Here is an 18,432-nt window from a genome sequence, read left to right on the forward strand (position 1 = left end):
AAACAACTTGTGTGGTGTCGCACTAGTTTGATTGAAGGGTTAGTTTATATGTTAATCTTTTCAAAGCTGTCAATTTGGAGGGTAAACCCACAGTAAAACTGTTTATTTTTACACCTTTTAGCAAAACTTAACAAGACTGCGGAGCGACCTTGTTCTCGCTCATTCTTTCGTTCACTCAATGCTGTGTTGTTATTCTACTCCAGCCCAGCTGGTGTCAGTCTCGCTTAATCCTCGGAAACGGTGCAGCGGATGTTCAGGAAATCCTTCAGGATGGTGGAAGAAATGATGTTTATGTGTCTAAATGGTTAGAGAGGTACAGTATACGATTATAGACAGATATTTCTTGCGTGTTTAGAGTAATAAATTATCGTGCTTTTCGCGTCTTGTTAGAGGACAAATAAGGATTTTAAAAGCAGACTACCTTGTGCAACTGGACTCCTGCAGCAAGCGTTAATTGACCTGAAGGCGAATTTAGCATAGATGTTGTGATCTGATATTTGCTCACAGCGTTTGTGCATATAAGTCTGGAAGTGCAGGAGGATATGAGAGTATTGGAGCTGCTTTAGTGAAAGTGATGCAAAAGCAGCTCGTCAGCGATTCTTGCGTGTGATTCTCTCTCTTCTGAACTGATCTGGGTTCATCATCGGTGGACATGTCTCTGGTAGCCTACGACAGCAGCGACGACAGTGACCGCGATGATTCTCCGGTTTTACCCGCTCGAGCTCCGGGAAGGAGCGGCGGACTCTTCGCTTCTCTGCCCGCGCCGAAGAACGCGGAGGTCCGACCAACCGCAGATGAGCCCGCAGCTGCTCCACAACCCAAAAGGACGATCATGGACCTCCCCAAACCCAAGAAACGCACAGAGCCCGTGAAAATCATCGTTCCTCAAATAAAACCCGCAGATGTGAGTCTCACTGATCCGTTAATGTCAAATCATTTCATCGAAACGGTTTCTGACGGTAATGTTTTTCTTTTTTCAGTCGGACTCTGATGATGATGAGCCAGTGCGAAAGAAATCAGCTCCTCGGGTATGAATAAAGCATTTTTTTGCTCGTCTTCCACTGTGTGTCTAGAGTTTAATATTGTTAATAATGACATTAATGAGAATATTAATATTATTAAAATCCTATTCTGTTTCTTAGAACAAGCAGTCCAAGTATTTAATTATATTTGTAATAATTAATATATTATATAAAAGTTTAAAGTATTTATATTATTATAAGGACTACGAACATTTTTCCATACTGTTTTACCCATTGTAAAATTCTGTTTAAATGTATATATATATATATATATATATATATATATATATATATATATATATATATATATATATATATATATATATATATAATGTATGTATACCAACATAGAGACAAGTTATTGAGCATAACAGTCTGTTTTGGAAGTAACAAAACTGATAAACCTTTAAAAACAAACATGTGAGCTCTGAGGTTAAATTGTCCGGTCTTATGTAATAGTGAAAATCATGCAGAAAAACTACATTACCCATGATGCTCTACATAATATCAGACAACAACAACAGTTGTTGTAAGCTGTAATTTGGCATAGAATGACCATGAATGGTATCGAAATTGAATCTATTTTAATATTCTGACCAATTGTCATTTTTTAAAATAATATTTAAAAAAAAAAAAAAAAACATTTACATGACAGTAATTTATTTAAGATTAGGAAGAAGAACAATAAACACAAAATTTAGCTTCTTTAGGTAACACCAATAACTTTAATAAACTATTTCAGTTGTAAAAGCTGATGTAGATTGTGTTCTTGTTTATGAATGGGTTTATATGCACGGAAGTGTTGTTAAGCCACTGAAAATGTCTGGCAGGAGATTCGCTATTGTCAAGTTCATTGAGTATCCTCTTACAGCATTGATAATATAGTGGGTTAAATAGAACTGAGCATTCGTTTAGTTGTTCAAGTGAAAAAGGAGCTGAAAACAAGTGATATACGAGAATCAGCGAGCATTATTGAAAATGAAGAGTTACTCGTTGTCTTGGAAATGTAAACGTAAGTTTAATGCAAAAAGATGACAGGATATTTCTGATTTAGCACCGCTTTATCTGATCTAATTTTTATTTAGCTTAATAACAGCACATAAGTAAATGTGCTCTTCCGCCTAACAAGCTTTACTGAGGTGAATTTTGATTTATATTCACACATTCGTTCATTTTTGAACAGTGACAGCCTGTGACACAGTTTTGGGGAAATATAAAACTGCACCTGCTGGCCTGTCAACAACTACGCTTGATGAAGTGTCTGTCTCCATAGAGTTTTCTTACTGGTGAATGACATGGGCTGTGTCCGAAACCGCATACTTCCATACTATATAGTTCGCTAAAATCAGTATGCACTCCCAGCAGTATTTTAAAATGTATAAAATTCGAAAGTCAGTATGCAAGAAATACCTGGATGACTTACTACTTCCGACGAGATTCTGGAGTGCGCCTCCCAAGCACACTGTGCTATCCCATGATGCCCCACGAGAGAATTCATGAATGGAAGTGAAACGATGCAACTGATGCTGGTAGGTCACGTGACCGTGACAAAATGGCGGATGTGGTACGTCCGAATTCCATTCATACTTTTCACATTCATACTGTATAGAACGTATTTTTCTAACGGCCGAGTAGTACGTTTAAATTCAAATGCAGCACCTACTTAGTAGTAGGCGGTTTCGGACGCAGCCATGATCTAGTGTTATGTCTAATCAGTGCGCGTTCATGACTTAAGGAGGCGTGGCTTTGGACAGCAGGGGAGGATCATAACATTTCTAAGCTATTATGCTAATGCTAGCAGTCTTGCAGATCACCTACTGCAGCTTTAAATAAAAAAATTACAAAGAGGAAAAAACAGGAGAAACAAAAAAATATGTTAACATTTGTTGAAAATTTAGCAAAAACAGCCACAAACATAATGAGTGGATTTTAAACAGCACACAAGGGTTAATAAACACAACAATGAAAGGACATATGTTAAAGAGCTGTTTACAGAGGATCTATTTTTTCATTAATACTCATTAATATCCAAATAATCTTGATGCTCCTGCACTTAACACTTGATTTTTCTTCTTCACATCTTCTCAGGGCAGTGGTCTGTCCTCTCTGCTCCCCCAGCCTAAGAATCTGGCAGTGAAGGAGACCCAGAGACCCCTGGTACCGCACACCCTCACCAAACGTCCCGCATCAGATAAACCCAAATCAAACACAGCCAAGCCCCAGAGTCTGTCAGGAAGCAGCCCATCCCCATCTGCCATCAAAGCGGCCGCTAAATCAGCAGCCATGCAGCTTGCTAAACAAATGGCTGCGGACGAAGACGGAAGCGATGACGAACTCGCTCCAGAAAACTACTTCTCTCTTCCGGAAAGCTCCGTTCAGCCTGTGATCCCGCAAAATGTTGATGCGCAGCAGTTCGTGCCCTCTTTACACCCTCCGCCTGGTGTGGAGGACGCCCCGCTAGACTTTGGCTCTAGTAAGCCGGTCGGAGCCATTCAAGACTATAAGACGAGTGGAGATTTTCAACATCAGTACCAGGAGCTTCCTGACAACACACAGCCAGAGGCGTCTGCACAGGTGCCTGATAAGTGTGTTGTGTATAAATTAATATGTTGTTTGTGATGGTAGCAGCTGATGTTTTGTGTGTAATGTTTGACAGGAGTATTATGGGGAAGAATACTATCAAGATCCAAACCCTGGAGCTGATGAGGAAGAGGAGTCGGGGTCGTCTTCGTTGTTCAATGATGAAGCGGTCAGTTGTGTGCAGCAGCTCTGGTATTTATTTCAGAAATTTGGAGAGCATAATTGCATAAATTACAGCTATTATTATTGGAAATTTGACTTATTTAGTAAATTCGAAGAATATTTTTTTGATTTTAATTAAGTTTGCGTATAATAAATATGATAAGTCATCATAAAAATATTGCAATATTAATTTCTTAATTTTTTTACATTGTTGTAATTTTAAAAAATGTATTTAAAAAAATGTTTAAATAAATGTAAGAAATTATTTTAGTGTACAATCACATTATTTCAGAGATATACCTTAATTGATGTCAGACAAATGTTACATATTTAATAATGATAATAAAATATAAAATATTTACTTTTACAGTCCAGTAGTATTACTGCAAAAGTGATTTGTCTATATTTTTACACTTTTATTTTGAATAACGTTGTTGTTGTTGTATTGCAACACAGTAATAATAATAATAAACAACAATGATAATGTTATTTATTATTATTATTATATGATTATACAATAGTAATAATAGTAAATAACAATAATTAATATTTACAGTTATTAATGAATAATAATAATAAAATATTTATTTTGCAGTCAAGTAGTATTGCAAACGTAATTGATGTCTTTATTAATTTTCGTTTTGAATAACGTTGTTGTAGTTATATGACAAAACAATAATAATAATAATAATAATAACAGTAATAATAATAGAATAATAAACAACAGTAACAATGTTCATTCATTCATTTTCTTTTCAGCTTAGTCCCTTTAATAATCTGGGGTTGCCACAGCGGAATGAAGCACCAACCTATTAAGCATATGTTTTATGCAGCGAATGCCCGTCCAGTTGCAAATAACAATGTTATTTATTATTATTATTTAACTATACAATAATAATAATAATAGAAAATAACAATAATAAATATTTACTGTAATTTGTGAATAATAATAATAAAATATTTATTTTACAGTTCAGTTATAGTGTTGCCAAAGTAATTGATGTCTTTAATAATTTTCATTTTTATTAACGTTGTTGTTGATGTATGATAACACAACAATAATAAACAACAATAACAAAATATTGTTATTATTATTGTTAACATTATTTTATAACTATACAATAATAATAATAGTAAATTATTAATATTTACAGTAATTATGTGAATAATAATAATAATAAAATATTAGATATTTATTTTACAGTCCAGTAGTAGTATTGCAAACGTAATTGATGTCTTTTATTGATTTTTATTGTGAATAACATTGTTGTTGTTATATTACAACACGGTAATAATAATAAACAACAATAAAAATGTTATTTATTATTATTATTAACATTATTGTATAATTATATATCTATATATCACTAATTAATAGTTACAGTAATAAGTGAATAATAACAATATTAATATATAATATTGTATAATAATAATAATAGTAATAATAACAAGGTAATAATACAATAAGAACAGTAATAATAGTAACATTGTTATTGTTGTTGAAGTCATTAGTGTAATTATTATGAGTTCTGCTTAGACTGAGCCCAGTTTAATCCAGGCTAAATTTCAGTTCTCCTTGTGTTTCTCCAGTTTCGGCGGCTGCAGGGCAAACAGAATCGTGGAAGAGAAGAAATCAAGTTCCTCGAGATCAAAGGAGACGATCAGCTGAGCGGAAACAAACAGTGGATGACCAAGAACATGACAGCAGAGGCCGAGCCACGCAAGTCCTTCAGCAAGGTCACAATCTCATTTCAATCTTACTTAAACCATTATTTTCACAGTGTTTGCCATAATATTTTTCCTCTGGAGAAAGTCTGATGTTTTATTTGGGCTAGAATAAAAGCAGTTTTTCATAAAAAAAAATAAAAAAAACATTTTAAGGTCAAAATGATTAGCCCCTTTAAGCTATATATTTTTTTGATAGTCTACAGAACAAACCATTGTTATACAATGACTTGCCTAATTACCCTAACCTGCCTAAATAACCTAGTTAAGCCTTTAAATGTCACTTTAAACTGAATACTAGTATCTTAAAAATATCTAGTTAAATATTATTTAGTCATCATGACAAAGATAAAATTCATCCGTTTTAGGAAATTGAGTTATTAAAACTATTATGATTAGAAATGTGTTGAAAAAATATTTTCGTTAAACAGAAATTGGGAAATAAATATACAGGGGGGCAAATAATTCTGACTTCAACTTGAAGCTCAGCTGCTAACCTTTGCTTTCTCCTTTCAGAAACGAGGAGATCAGCCAACGGGCCAACAGAGGCGCAAACACCAGATCACGTATCTGATTCACCAGGCCAAAGAGCGAGAGCTGGAACTCAAGAACAACTGGGCCGACAACAAGCTCACTCGACGGCAAACACAAGCCAAGTACGGATTCTAGCAGACTGGATATACAGATCTCCCTAATGTTCTGTATAAGCGATGCACAAGTGAGAGGTTTGGGCCAGCTTTTAGAGTTTCAGAAAGGCGTAGAGGATGGTGAAGTTCAAGATGGCTAACAAATGTCTACCTAATATCGTCTTTCCATTTGAACTACGTTACGTTTTGTTACCCGGTTTTAGTTCGGTCGGAAACAGTCACCCTGTAACATAGTAGATGTGTAGGTCGACATTATATTTGTTCATTAAATACGGTTGGGATGGTCTTGTCTTCCATACTGCCGTCGTGAGCGCCGGTGGTGTATATAAAATACGAGGCATTGAAAATATAACAGAAAACAAACGGTTAACACTTTACAGTATGGGTGTGTATGTTAATGTTTTTGTAATTGTCGGTGTTAAAGGGATAGTTCACCCAAAAAAGTATTGTCACGATACTGGAATTCGGATACTGAAATTTTCCTGCGAACATTTGAACGCTGTTAAACTCGTTCTTAAACAGCGCTGATTTGCCATTCTGTTCATATGCTCAACAGAAATGACTGTGATTGGCCTTGAAGGTCATCAGTTCGCCGAACTCGCCACTGTTTACTGAGTGTAACCACAGATACAGTGACATGGGAGTGTTTTAAAGCCACAATTCATCAGCAGATCATTCGTATGTCAGCTTATAGACAAACCAGCTGATCGACGGGACTTTGAAACGCTCCAGTAAGTAAACAGCAGTGAGTTCGGTGAACTGATGACCTTAACGGCCAATCACAGTCATTTCTGTTGAGCACGTGAACACAATGGCAATTCAGTGCTGTTTAAGAACGTGCTCAAATGTTAGCAAGAAAATAAGACATCTTTAAAAATGTCAGTATCGATTGGTACCGAATTCCAGTATCGTGACAACACTAACCCAAAACCGAGAATTCTGTCATTATTTATTCACCCTTGATTTGTTTCGGTTTTGTTATTTTGAATTGTAACCATTGACGTCCATAGGTTTTCTTTGTCCTACTGTGCATGTCAATGGTTATCAGTTTCTAGCATTCTTCAAAATATCTTAAGTATGGAGCTTAAGATATGCCAAAACGATCTGAATTCAAATTGGATTATTAACAATAGTAATTAAATACAACTGGACATTATATGGCATTAAAAATTGCTTTAATTTTCTTAACTTGAAAATTGAACATCTAAAATTTAAGACAACTGAAGATTTTTATAGATGTATTTTCAGAACTCCTAGACTGCAGAGATGCAGTTTGTAAAAATACAGTTGCAAGTAATGTTGTCACCATACTGAAATTCGGTACCAATTGATACTGTATATTTAACATTTCCTGCTATTTACAGGGATTTTACGTTTTCTGTGAACATTTGAGCGCTGTTGAGCTTGTTAAACAGCGCTGATTTGCCGATGTGCTCAACAGAAAAGACTGTGATTGGCGTTGAAGGTCATCAGTTCACCAAACTCACACTGAAGCGTTTTAAAGCCACGATTCATCAGCGGATCGTTCGGATGTCAGCTTATAGACAAACCAGCTGATATACATGACTTTGAAACGCTCCAGTGTCACTGTATCTGTGGTTAAACTCCATAAACAGCAGTGAGTTTAGTGAACTGATGACCTTAACGGCCAATCACAGCCATTTCTGTTGAGTTTGAGAACACAATGGTAAACCAGCGCTGTTTAAGAATGCACTCAACAGTGCTAAAATGTTAGCGGGAAGTGGACGTTTTTAAAATATCAGTATTGATTGGTACCGAATTACAGTATTGTGACAACACTGACCCAAAACTGATAAATTGAAGCTTAAAAATGCTTCAGTGTTCCTGTATCTGTGGTTACAGTGAACATTTTAAAAAATTCAGTATCAACTGGTACCGAATTCCAGTATCATGACAACCCTAATTTCAAGTTTTCACGATGAAGGAATTCAGGACGTCAAATTTCAAATTCAAAAATTCAAAACCAGAAATTCAGATCATGAAATTCAACAAAAAAAACATCTGAAGTTTAAAATTATGTCTATTAAAATCAGACTTAAAAAAAATTCAGCTGGTTTAAATTTCAGATGTTCAATAGTCAAGTTAGGAAATTCAAATTCAAAACTATTTTAATAGCAAATAATATTCAGTTTTATTTAAATACAACTGTTAATTATTCAAATGAACACATTTCAAAATTCAGATTGTTTTGGCACATTTTGAGCTCCATACTTTCGTGGTCTCACTGGTTTGTTCGCTCAATTTTTTTTTTGCTGCTTATTCAAACTACATATTTAAAATGAGCTGAATCAACACAATTCTTAAGTTTTTTTTGGGGACAACTTAAATGTTTTATGTTCAGTCTAGGGCAGGGGTGTCAAACTCAATTTCTGGAGGGCCGAAGCCCTTCACAGTTTAGTTCCAACCCTGCTCCAACACACTTACCTGTAGGTTTCAAACAAGCCTGAAGGACTCAATTAGTTTGATCAGGTGTGTTTAATTAGGGTTGGAACTAAACTGTGCAGAGCTGCGGCCCTTTAGGAACTGAGTTTGACACCTGTGATCTAGGGTCTACTTAAATTTATAAACACAGTCAACTTAATGGATTTGTGTGAAACCCTGCATTTTTTAACAGTGTGAATGAGTTCATTTAAATTTTTGGGTGAACTATCCCTTTAATTTACATGTACACTACTGTTGCATTAACTGTATATTAATGTAAATGAGCTCCTATTAATGTATACAATGTTACTGTAAAGTGTTACTGCAGAAAACCCTGTAAACAACAACAACAAAAAAGTGTGTGAGTGAATCTTCCTGGTTTGATTGTTTTTACCTGCTTGTTTTTCATTTGAATGTAGATTCTTAACCGAGGACCTTTGTGTAGAATTCTGAATAAAATATAAGAGTTTCATTGCACCTGTAGGAAATATGCTGTTAAAACACTTTAATGTGATGAATAAATCCTGTATCACTGCCAGAAGTGAACATACATAGGCCTGAGCAAAGTAAGGGTTAGTTCAAAACACAATTGCTAATTGCTGGGATTTTAAAGAGAATTAAAGAGAGTTTAAAGGACATCAGGAAGACTTTTAATATGTCTCAAAATACAGGAATGGACTCAAGCCACAAACATTAAATTGGTCGATGATTTAATGTGAAACTGAGATTGGGTTTTTATTTAACTTATTTCAATATGAGCACGATTTCCCACAGAAAGGATGATCACTGTATGCTTTATCCTGAGTTATACTCCAGGGGGTCTTAAAAGAATTACATTTGTAAAAAAAAATTAATTTTAGGTCTTAAAAAGTCTTAAATTCATGGACAGTCTTGTAGGTCTTAAATATTGTTAATCAGGTCTTCATTTTCCTATGTCCATGTAAAGCTGCAATCGGACAGACTCCCATCCAATTATCAACAATCTTAACAAAACACTATTTACCAATATTCATGTATTTATAGACAATATATGGTGAGGACAATGACCTGCACAGACTGTTGTGAATATATATATAAATTATATTGATAAAGGTATGTTGGAAAAAAGCTAACATTTTACATCTAACCATTTTTGCTGAATTTGAATTATAAACATGATTATATATTAAAAATTTGTTATAGTGATTAAACTACATTTTGTATTTTAATAGTCAAGTTTGATAAATGCTAGAAACCTAGTGGTTTAAAGAATAGTGACAAAGGGTAAAGCTTTGTCATTTTGGAGTAGCTTGATGACCTTTAAACAGAATATAAATTTTATATATATATATATATATATATATATATATATATATATATATATATATATATATATGTATATATATATGTGTGTGTGTGTGTGTATGTATATATATATATATATATATATATAATTATTACAAGACTAAGAGTTGCTCTAAATACAAGTTTTACTTTTCAAACATTTTTTTTTTTTTGCATTTTAGCAGGTATTTCTGAAAATCATGATAGTCATAAAAAAAGGACATTTAATGTATAAAACACTGAAGCTTTTATTATACTTAACATTTTTGTATTTTGTCTTGAGTAAAATCAGTTATGTCTAATCTCAAATTATTTTTAATTGCTATTGCTTTTCTCTTACACCATGTCCTAAATAAACAACGTTGCGAGACGCAAAGGTTTCCATGTCAAAAGCAGGTTCTATCTAAACCATCTGTGACAGCGACGCACAAAATTTCAGTTTTAGAAATGGTTTCTATTTCTGCGATGTCGTGGCTGAACAACAGCATAAACCACTATGACAATGATCGCCTCAGGAACTGATTATGTGCTTTATTCAGTGTTAAATTTAGTGTTTTGGAGCTACTTTCTGACCTTTAAATAGTGTTTTATTTCGGGTGACAGTGGCGCAGTAGGTAGTGCTGTCACCACACAGCAAGAAGGTTGCTGGTTTGAGCCTCGACTGGGTCAGTTGGCGTTTCTGTGTGGAGTTTGCATGTTTTCCCTGCGTTCGCGTGGGTTTCCTCCGGGTCCTCCAGTTTCCCCCACAGTCCAAAGACATGGGGTATAGGTGAATGGGGTATATGTCGAAGCATGCTAAAAGGACTTTTAATTTGCCAGTAACCTGGGTTAAGCGATTCCCATGAACTATGCCAATGCAAAAATCTGCACGTTTAAGGTCAGTTTTCTTTAAAAATCAGTGATCTCCACTGGGTGAATGATATCCTATATAAAGCGAGTCTCAGATTGTACAAGAAGCACTGCAATAAATTACATTTTCCCCGCCGTGTGTTTATAATATGAGCATTTATTTTACCTCAGTATATTCAATGAAGCGTCTTTATATTCAAAAAGGCCTTTTGTCTCGTTTTACGCTTAAGCAACCAAATGAATGCCAAAGTTTATTTAACTGAATGTATTTTAATTACATTACAAGATCTATGGTGTAAAAGAAACCGTATAAATTGGAAAAAAGTTCACAATAAAAAGTTCACAATAACATGTCACCGGAAGTTTATCAGTATGGGAACAACACTAGCTCGGAATATACCCTATTGGGTAAGCTAAATTGTCCGTAGTGTGCACGTGTGTGTGTGTAGATGTTTCCCAGGGATGGGTTGCAGCTGAAAGGGAATCCACTGTGTAAAACATATGCTGGACAAGTTGATGGTTCATTCCGCTGTGGCAACCCTGGATTAATAAAGGGACTAAGCCGAAAAAGAAAAGGAATGAGCGAATAAATATATATTTTATCAAATGGCTAAATTAATTGCTCCTAGTAGAAGTTTTGCTTCTGTGTAAAATGACATTTTGTGGGTTTTTCTGAAAATGAGAAAGATTTTATTTTATTGTTCATTTGGAATAAAGTACCATCTTTCTCATTTTTAAGCATCAAAACAATGTGTAATATTGCTTTCTATACATTAAATGTCTCATATTTTTTTAAATATTGACCATTTATCATAATTTTTTCTCGCTAAATGTCTGATACAGAAGCAAAACGTCTATTAAGAGTAATTCATTTAGCCATAAGATAAAATTTTGTGCGTCTCTGTCACAGATATTTCAGACAAAAATAGCTTTTAACATGGAAACCTTTGCGTGTCGCAACGTTGTTTATTTAGGACATGGTGTAAGAGCTAAGCAATAGCGATAAAAATATCTTGAAATTAAAGTCATTATAACTAATTTAACTTAAGACAAAATTACCAGAACAATTTAATTGCAAACAAAGAAGAAAAATAGACTAAAAACAGAAAGAAATAAACAAAAAAAATCATTTTATTTGTACAAACACCTCATGTATAATCTTCAAATTGTATCTGGACATATTTTAAGTAAAGACGATGTTATTCTGAATCGGACTCTTTTAAACTTTGCTGTTGCTTCATCAGCAGCAGTTGCCTGGGCTCCACAAACGGCACCACAGACATGGGCACCCGGACTCGGTCCAAACCATTCACCTGACACGGAAAACACAGCTCAGATATGAGTGCTGAAACAGTTATAACAATACATCACACAGTTATACATCAATTCACTTACTGTGACCTCACACCAGTGCTCTCCAGGCCCTGTGATCGGCTCCTCAGGAAGAGTCAAAGCATGTGGAGGCACAACCACACCGCGCTGGACAGAAAAACAGCCCATGAGATGTGTAAACACGGCAGTTACTGATTGGCCATTGAGAGAATCATCACTACATGCGTCACTTGACACTAAACCAGTGTCAAAAATAAATCAAAGACAGCCACCATATCCTCAATTTAAATATCTGTCGCAGGTATGTCAAGTGTTTATGAATATTAAGAGCCAGATTCAATACATTAGGCAAATTAGCATGAAAGTTCATGTAAAATCTAAATTTACAATGTTTATTTTGCTAGCACTTATTTTTTACAATGAATCGGTGCAAGTTAATCCACTGAGTAAAAATGGTAGTTTTGTTAATCTTCAATCAAAGTCTGACCATTTTCTTCCACAGTTGGAGTGATGATCCTTCTCTGATGCTGCTAGTATGACTTAACCATGCTCCTATTACCACTCGTTTGCTATTAGGGAATGGGGCAGAGGTCTACATCAGGAGCCGCGGGACCTGACCAGATTTCTGCGGCGCGGGAATAAACTGGTTGCAATTTTTAAATTTGAATGAGACAGCGTGATGCTGCGTTTAGCTTGTTTGTTGCTGTGTGTGTGTGTGTGTGTGTGTGTGTGTGTGTGTGTGTGTGTGTGAATAAGAGAGAGAGGGTGATGCCTTTGTGTGTGTGTCACTTGCTTGGTGCTTATGTGAGTTTGTGAGTGTGTGTGTGTGTGTGTGTGTGTGAGAATGAGAGAGAGCGTGATGCCTGTGTGTGTGTTATTTGCTTGGTGCTTATGTGTGTGTGCTTATGTGTGTGTGTGTGTTTGTGTGTGAATGAAAAAGAGAGCATGACGCCTATGTGTGCGTGTGTGTTTGTCACTTGCTTGGTGCTTATGTGTGTGTGTGAATAAGAGAGAGCGTGATGCCTATGTGTGTGTCACTTGCTTGGTGCTTATGCGAGTGTGTGTGTGTTTGTGAATGAGAGAAAGAGCGTGATGCCTATATGTGTGTCACTTGCTTGGTGCTTGTGTGTGTGTGTGTGTGTTTATACAGACACCTTGTTATAGGCTGTCTGGACTCTGTATAGCAGGGTAGTTTTCAGTTTTGTTCTCCGCGGAATGGGCGCGGCGGGTAGAAACAAACAACAAATACTGAATTTAAGCAGGAGCTGTCGGTTCGGCCTAAAACCTGGCAGGAGCGGGGTTAAAAATGTAGTCCCGTGCAGATCTCTAAAATGAGGTGTAAAAAATCCCCGCCCCCTACTGAATATTCAGTTTCTGTTGGAAGTACATCAACATACACAAATAAAAGTCTCAGCAATTTCTGAACTTTGAAAGATCTTGGAATTTTCAATATTGACCACCAGAATTTACTAAGAGCTGCATATAAAAAGAAATAATGCGTTTCAAATTAATGTCTTCTAGCAATACAAATAGTTTGATATTACAAATATCCTACAATAACTATCACAGCATGTAAAGTACAAGATGGGTTCAGACCTTGCAAACCATAGTAAATAAACTACTAAAGTCATTTAAAATCTTCAACTTTCTCTTAAATTTTTGCTTCGGACAAGAAAAAAAACTGCTTTGCAATAAGGCCATTGAAAAAAACAAGTATTTGATAAATATGGACAGTTTTTAACACCAAATGATGGAAGTTTTTAGTCAATCTTGCCATAAATGTCATTCTTTTAAGATTCTGAGATCATTTACTCATCCTTCACTTGTTCAAAGCCTGAGTTTCTTTCCTCTGTTAAACTCAAAAAGAGGATATTTTGAAGAAAGCTGGAAACCGGTAACCATTGACTTCCATAGTAGGAAAAAAAAACAGCTTTCCAGGTTTCTTCAAAATATTTTCATTTGTGTTCAACAGAAGAAAGAAACTCATAAAAGTTTGGAACCACTTCAAGGTGAGTAAACAGTGAGTAAATTATGTGGACTATATCTTATAAATAAATGCTCCATTTTATATTTGCTTACCTTTCGAAGAAACTGTCTGCAAACAATCTCTTTGGTGAGCGAATATTGAATCGAAGTGTGAAAAGGAACTTTGAGCTCGGTGTTCTTCAGGAATTCAACAGTCTGCAAAACACACAGACAAATAACATAACACTGATATAAAAATGTGGAGCCCGGAGTGCCAAGGTGAGTACAGCTTATAAAAAAACTTTACGAAAAAGACCCTCTCCGACATCCCCAGTTGTCTTTTAACATTTTTGTGTGCAGAACACAGGATGTCTCTACCAGAAAATCAAAACAAATTGATGATTAAATGCACTTCAGAGAGCCTCTATTCTGTTCTATAGCTCGCACAAATATTTGAGATAATGCAACAACATATACAGTTGCCCTCCTGGGAATTTTTGATTTTTTAAAATATTTCCCAAATGATGTTCAACAGAGCAAGGTCATTTTTCACAGTATTTCCTAAGACATATTTTCTTCTGAAGAAAGTTTTATTTATTTATTTTGACTAGAATAAAAGCAGTTTTTAATAAAAAAAAAAAATAATAATTTTAAAGTCAATAATATTAGCCCCTTAAGCAGTATTTTTTCGATTGTCTATAGACAAACCAAAGTTACACAATGACTTGCCTAATTACACTAACTTAATTAACTTAATTAACCCTTTAAAATGCAGTTTAAGCTGAATACTTGTATCTTGAAAAATATCTAGTAAAATATGATGTACTGTTATCATGACAAAGATAAAACAAATAAGTTATTAGAAATGAGTTATTAACAGTATTATGTTTAGAAATGTGTTGACAAAAATCTCTCCATTAAACAGAAATTGGGGAAAAATATACAAGGAACTAATAATTCTGACTTCAATTGTACATACTGTATTACATAATTATATGCTAATCCGTCACACCACTGTTCTTGAAGTTTTGAGTGAGCCTCAAGTATAGTTTTACCTATACTCAAAATTCATCCTCAGCATTTAACCCTTCCAAGTGCACACTAGGGTTGAGTATTGTGAAAGTTTGAATGGTATTACTACTTTTATTAATACAACTTTTCGGTCCGGTATTTTAACGGTTCTCTTATTGCAACTCTTTGTAGTGGTTTTTTTTTTTATATAAAAAACAAACAAATTGAACAGAATTAACAACACTTTATTTTATTATTATGTTTTTAATATAAAATAATGCAAAACCAATAATTGTAAAACAAATACATAAAAATGTACGATGGTTTGAAGGAGATGACCTTTTTTTTCTAGAGAATAATCTGCCAGAAAAGGCAAACATGTTGAAGTCAAGTCAGAATCTTTCTTGGTTTCTTGTTCTGCCTGCAGTTGAAAATATCCTCCTCCCAAAATGCAGTTAAATGATCAGATAATGTTTATGATTTTTCTTTAACCCATTAACATAAATGAGTCACCTGTTTTTGGAGTTAACAACTTAAAATAAGCAGATTTTTTAATAATGTCTTAATAAGAATAGTTTATTACTAAGCTATATGTAAATACAGTAATGTAAAAGCATTTTTAATGTTTAAGATTTATTTAGGCTACTGCAGAAATAAATACTGTTTTCATTGTAACCGAACGTGTGTGTTTATTAAACTCTTAACATTATATTAATTTAGAGAGACCTTATGTGAATGACTGCTAGCATAACGATGTAGATGATGTACCTCAAGCTAGTCAGTCGAAAACTTTTCATTAGTCTTTCTGCAGTAAATGCACTTTTGAAAGATGGTTAGCCAGATTCCTTGCGTTTCTGCTTATACAAGAAAACAACTTGTTGCGTTTGCTGCAATTAACATTGTCGCCGTCCACCCGGGAAATACAACCCGTTTGGTTCACTCCGCAAGCTTATGAGCTGTGTGTGCGGGCGCATGTTTGTGTCGTGAGCTATGTTTGTGCGATTAGCATGAGCCTCCACTAAGTGTGCGCGCACAGCCAAGAACTGTGAAGGCTTCTATACTTGATGTGCTCGCCGCTGTACTATTGGGCGAAAACACAAGCATTTCTCATGTGAGATTGCCAAATGTGCAGACAAATATCGCAAATTAGAAAAGGTTGGCCAGTTAAGTTATGCTACTGTAAGCAATGTTTATTCAGCAATAATTCTCCAGTACCGAAAGCAAAACCGTTAAAGTCAGAGCTTATCAATACTTCGGTCTTTTATAATTTAGCATCCAAACCGATAAAGTACAGCGTTTCAGTACCCATCTCTAGTGCGCACACAGACACGCACACATTTTGAGTGAAAATCAAGGATAGTCGTCAATAACTCACTTGCTGTCCTGTCCGTGTCTGGATTCGGTCCTCTGGATCTCCCTCATGTAGTTTCTACAGGCAAAAACAAAACAAAAATTGTAAACAATTGAAATTATATGAACAACTTGATTTGTAGACCAAAACTAACCTTTAATTCCTCTGCAAACATGTCTTTATTGTCTTGTGAGGGGTAGACAGCCAGGCCTTCGGGCAGCAGTTTGTTGCGTCCCACTGCCTTTTTCACAAAAACCGTGTCGCCTCGTCCACCGAGCTCTGTGAAATTAATATCACATCAAACAAAAGTGCGAGTGAGTTATTTCAGCACGATGACGTAACTCAAACTGAAATTAAATAGTGAGAAGGGGGCGTGGTTTTATTTTTGTGCTCCTCCTTTCATCTTTCAGTTGCAGCAAACAAATGAATGGGGGGGGGGGGGGGGGGGGGGGGAGTGGCCAAGCATATTTCAGCCAATCCATCATACTGACCTCAAAGATAGACTGCCTTTCAAGAGAGGAAGGTTTTGATTAATGATAACCAAAACAAACTTCTTTTTTTTTTGGTCAGTGGATTAACTTGCACAAATTAATACTTCAACTTAAGACAGGGGTTGGTCCTCGAGGGCCGGTGTCCAGCAAAGTTTAGTTCCAACCCCAATCAGACAACCCAGAGCTAGCTAATCAAGCTCCTACTAGGCTTTATAAAAACATCCGTGCACGTGTGTTGAGGCAAGCTGGAGCTAAAATCAGCAGGAACCCGGCCCTCCATAACCAAGTTTGGACATCCCTGCCTTAAGACTAACAATAATTGGTGGTTCATTCTGCTGTGGTGACAATTAATGGATCAGTGACTGAGCCTAAGGATAATGAGTGATTTAGTGAAGACTAAAAATGTGCGCTAGCAGAACAAACATGGTAAATTTTGAGTTCATGCAAACACATGTACACATAACGCATATTATTTGTTCACAAAAACAATGTCACCTTATGCACAGAGCTCTGTACAATAAATATTACATTAAATAACACCATTTAAATATATAACTTGATTTTAGGAAAGTCAAAAGCACTCACTGGGCACTGTCTGAGTGAGAATGAGCTCCATTTTGTCCTGTGGACTGTTTTTTTTGTCCTCAACCAGTCGGTAGACCTTGTGACGGCGGGGATGCAGCCTGGGTGGCTTCCCTTCCTTTGACAGAGGAACTTTCCAGCAGCGTTCAACAATTACTGTATTCTGGAAACAGATCAAATACACATTTCTTAGTAAAGAATAAAGACCAAAGTGTAACCGTATGACTCTCATCGTAACTCAGCCAAATGTATTAAATATGTACCTGCATAAACACTTTTATTTGTGTTTATAAAAGAGTATTATTATTAAATAAATTGTATGTGTATTTGCAACAGGCTAGTGAGATATCATCAAAAATACTGTCAGAAACTGTTGTTTTAGTTATAAAATTATCACTTTGATATTTAAAATACGCTATGCATTTATGATGCTTAACACAGGTGAGTGGGCTTGACAAACCACCTGTAAAAACGAATTCTCTTAACAATAATAGTATCTGCATGATTAGCAGCTCTTGTGTGTGTTGTCTCTTCTTGTTGAATCGCTGAATGGCTCCTCAAATGCAAGTCACTTTGGACAAAAGCGTCTGCTAAATGACTAAATGTAAATGATATAGATTTTCAGATAAGCAACTTAACTGTCTGTTTCTTACCTTGCATGCTGTTCGGGACAGATTCTGTACTCGACTCAAGGAGGATCTCAGATTTGTAAAATTCCAGCAGTTTTGAAGGACAAACCGTGATGTTGTTGCTGCCCACATGATTAATATTGACTATAAAATCGAAAACTAAATAATTTATTTAGCTGCACAAATAGCAAGAGCCACCAAACGCAACATGACATAAATACTATATCAAAATGCACAAATATCTCTGAATACAACTCTCAATCTGTCATTGCGTTGACAAAACCACATGAACTGCGCATGGATGATGAAGGACCCCTAAAT

The 18,432-nt window shown here is 35.4% G+C and overlaps 3 protein-coding genes across 35 annotated transcripts in view; 1 reads left to right on the forward strand and 2 right to left on the reverse strand.

Annotated features, from left to right (window-relative positions):
• The window catches only part of mllt11 (MLLT11 transcription factor 7 cofactor), a 369,526-nt gene that overhangs the window by 61,435 nt on the left and 289,659 nt on the right, over nt 1-18,432 (reverse strand). The gene's annotated exons all lie outside the window — the stretch shown is intronic.
• On the forward strand, nt 252-9,299 carry prcc (proline rich mitotic checkpoint control factor). Of its 33 annotated transcripts, none has more exons than XR_015516160.1 (9): nt 252-904; nt 981-1,028; nt 3,111-3,596; nt 3,679-3,771; nt 5,355-5,501; nt 6,006-6,565; nt 7,043-7,585; nt 7,765-8,510; nt 8,705-9,299. XR_015516160.1 is itself a non-coding variant. In NM_001126440.1 (6 exons), the coding sequence occupies exons 1-6, from the start codon at nt 653-655 to the stop codon at nt 6,156-6,158; spliced, it is 1,179 nt and encodes a 392-aa protein (NP_001119912.1). In that variant the 5' UTR covers nt 323-652. The 33 variants fall into 33 exon arrangements, 1 of the variants encoding a protein (NP_001119912.1); XR_015516162.1 differs by having other exon boundaries at nt 7,043-7,530; nt 7,833-8,510; XR_015516164.1 differs by having other exon boundaries at nt 6,006-6,515.
• mrpl9 (mitochondrial ribosomal protein L9) lies at nt 11,867-18,404 on the reverse strand. Its single transcript, NM_001100044.2, is given in 7 exon segments — nt 11,867-12,063; nt 12,146-12,229; nt 14,162-14,263; nt 16,434-16,487; nt 16,564-16,688; nt 17,486-17,645; nt 18,136-18,404. Coding segments are annotated over 7 exon segments (747 nt in total). The 5' UTR covers nt 18,244-18,404; the 3' UTR covers nt 11,867-11,949.

Source organism: Danio rerio, chromosome 19, assembly GCF_052040795.2.
Source record: "Danio rerio strain M-AB ecotype USA chromosome 19, GRCz13ab, whole genome shotgun sequence".
In the NCBI taxonomy this organism is placed as follows: Eukaryota; Metazoa; Chordata; class Actinopteri; order Cypriniformes; family Danionidae; genus Danio; species Danio rerio.

What these genes read in the sequence shown, in the direction of transcription:
- prcc (NM_001126440.1), top strand. Translation starts at nt 653, where the DNA reads ATGTCTCTGGTAGCCTACGACAGCAGCGACGACAGTGACCGCGATGAT. An exon ending in GAAAGAAATCAGCTCCTCGG is followed by an intron (nt 1,029 to 3,110) that starts GTATGAATAAAG and finishes ACATCTTCTCAG; the next exon opens with GGCAGTGGTCTGTCCTCTCT. An exon ending in AGCCAGAGGCGTCTGCACAG is followed by an intron (nt 3,597 to 3,678) that starts GTGCCTGATAAG and finishes AATGTTTGACAG; the next exon opens with GAGTATTATGGGGAAGAATA.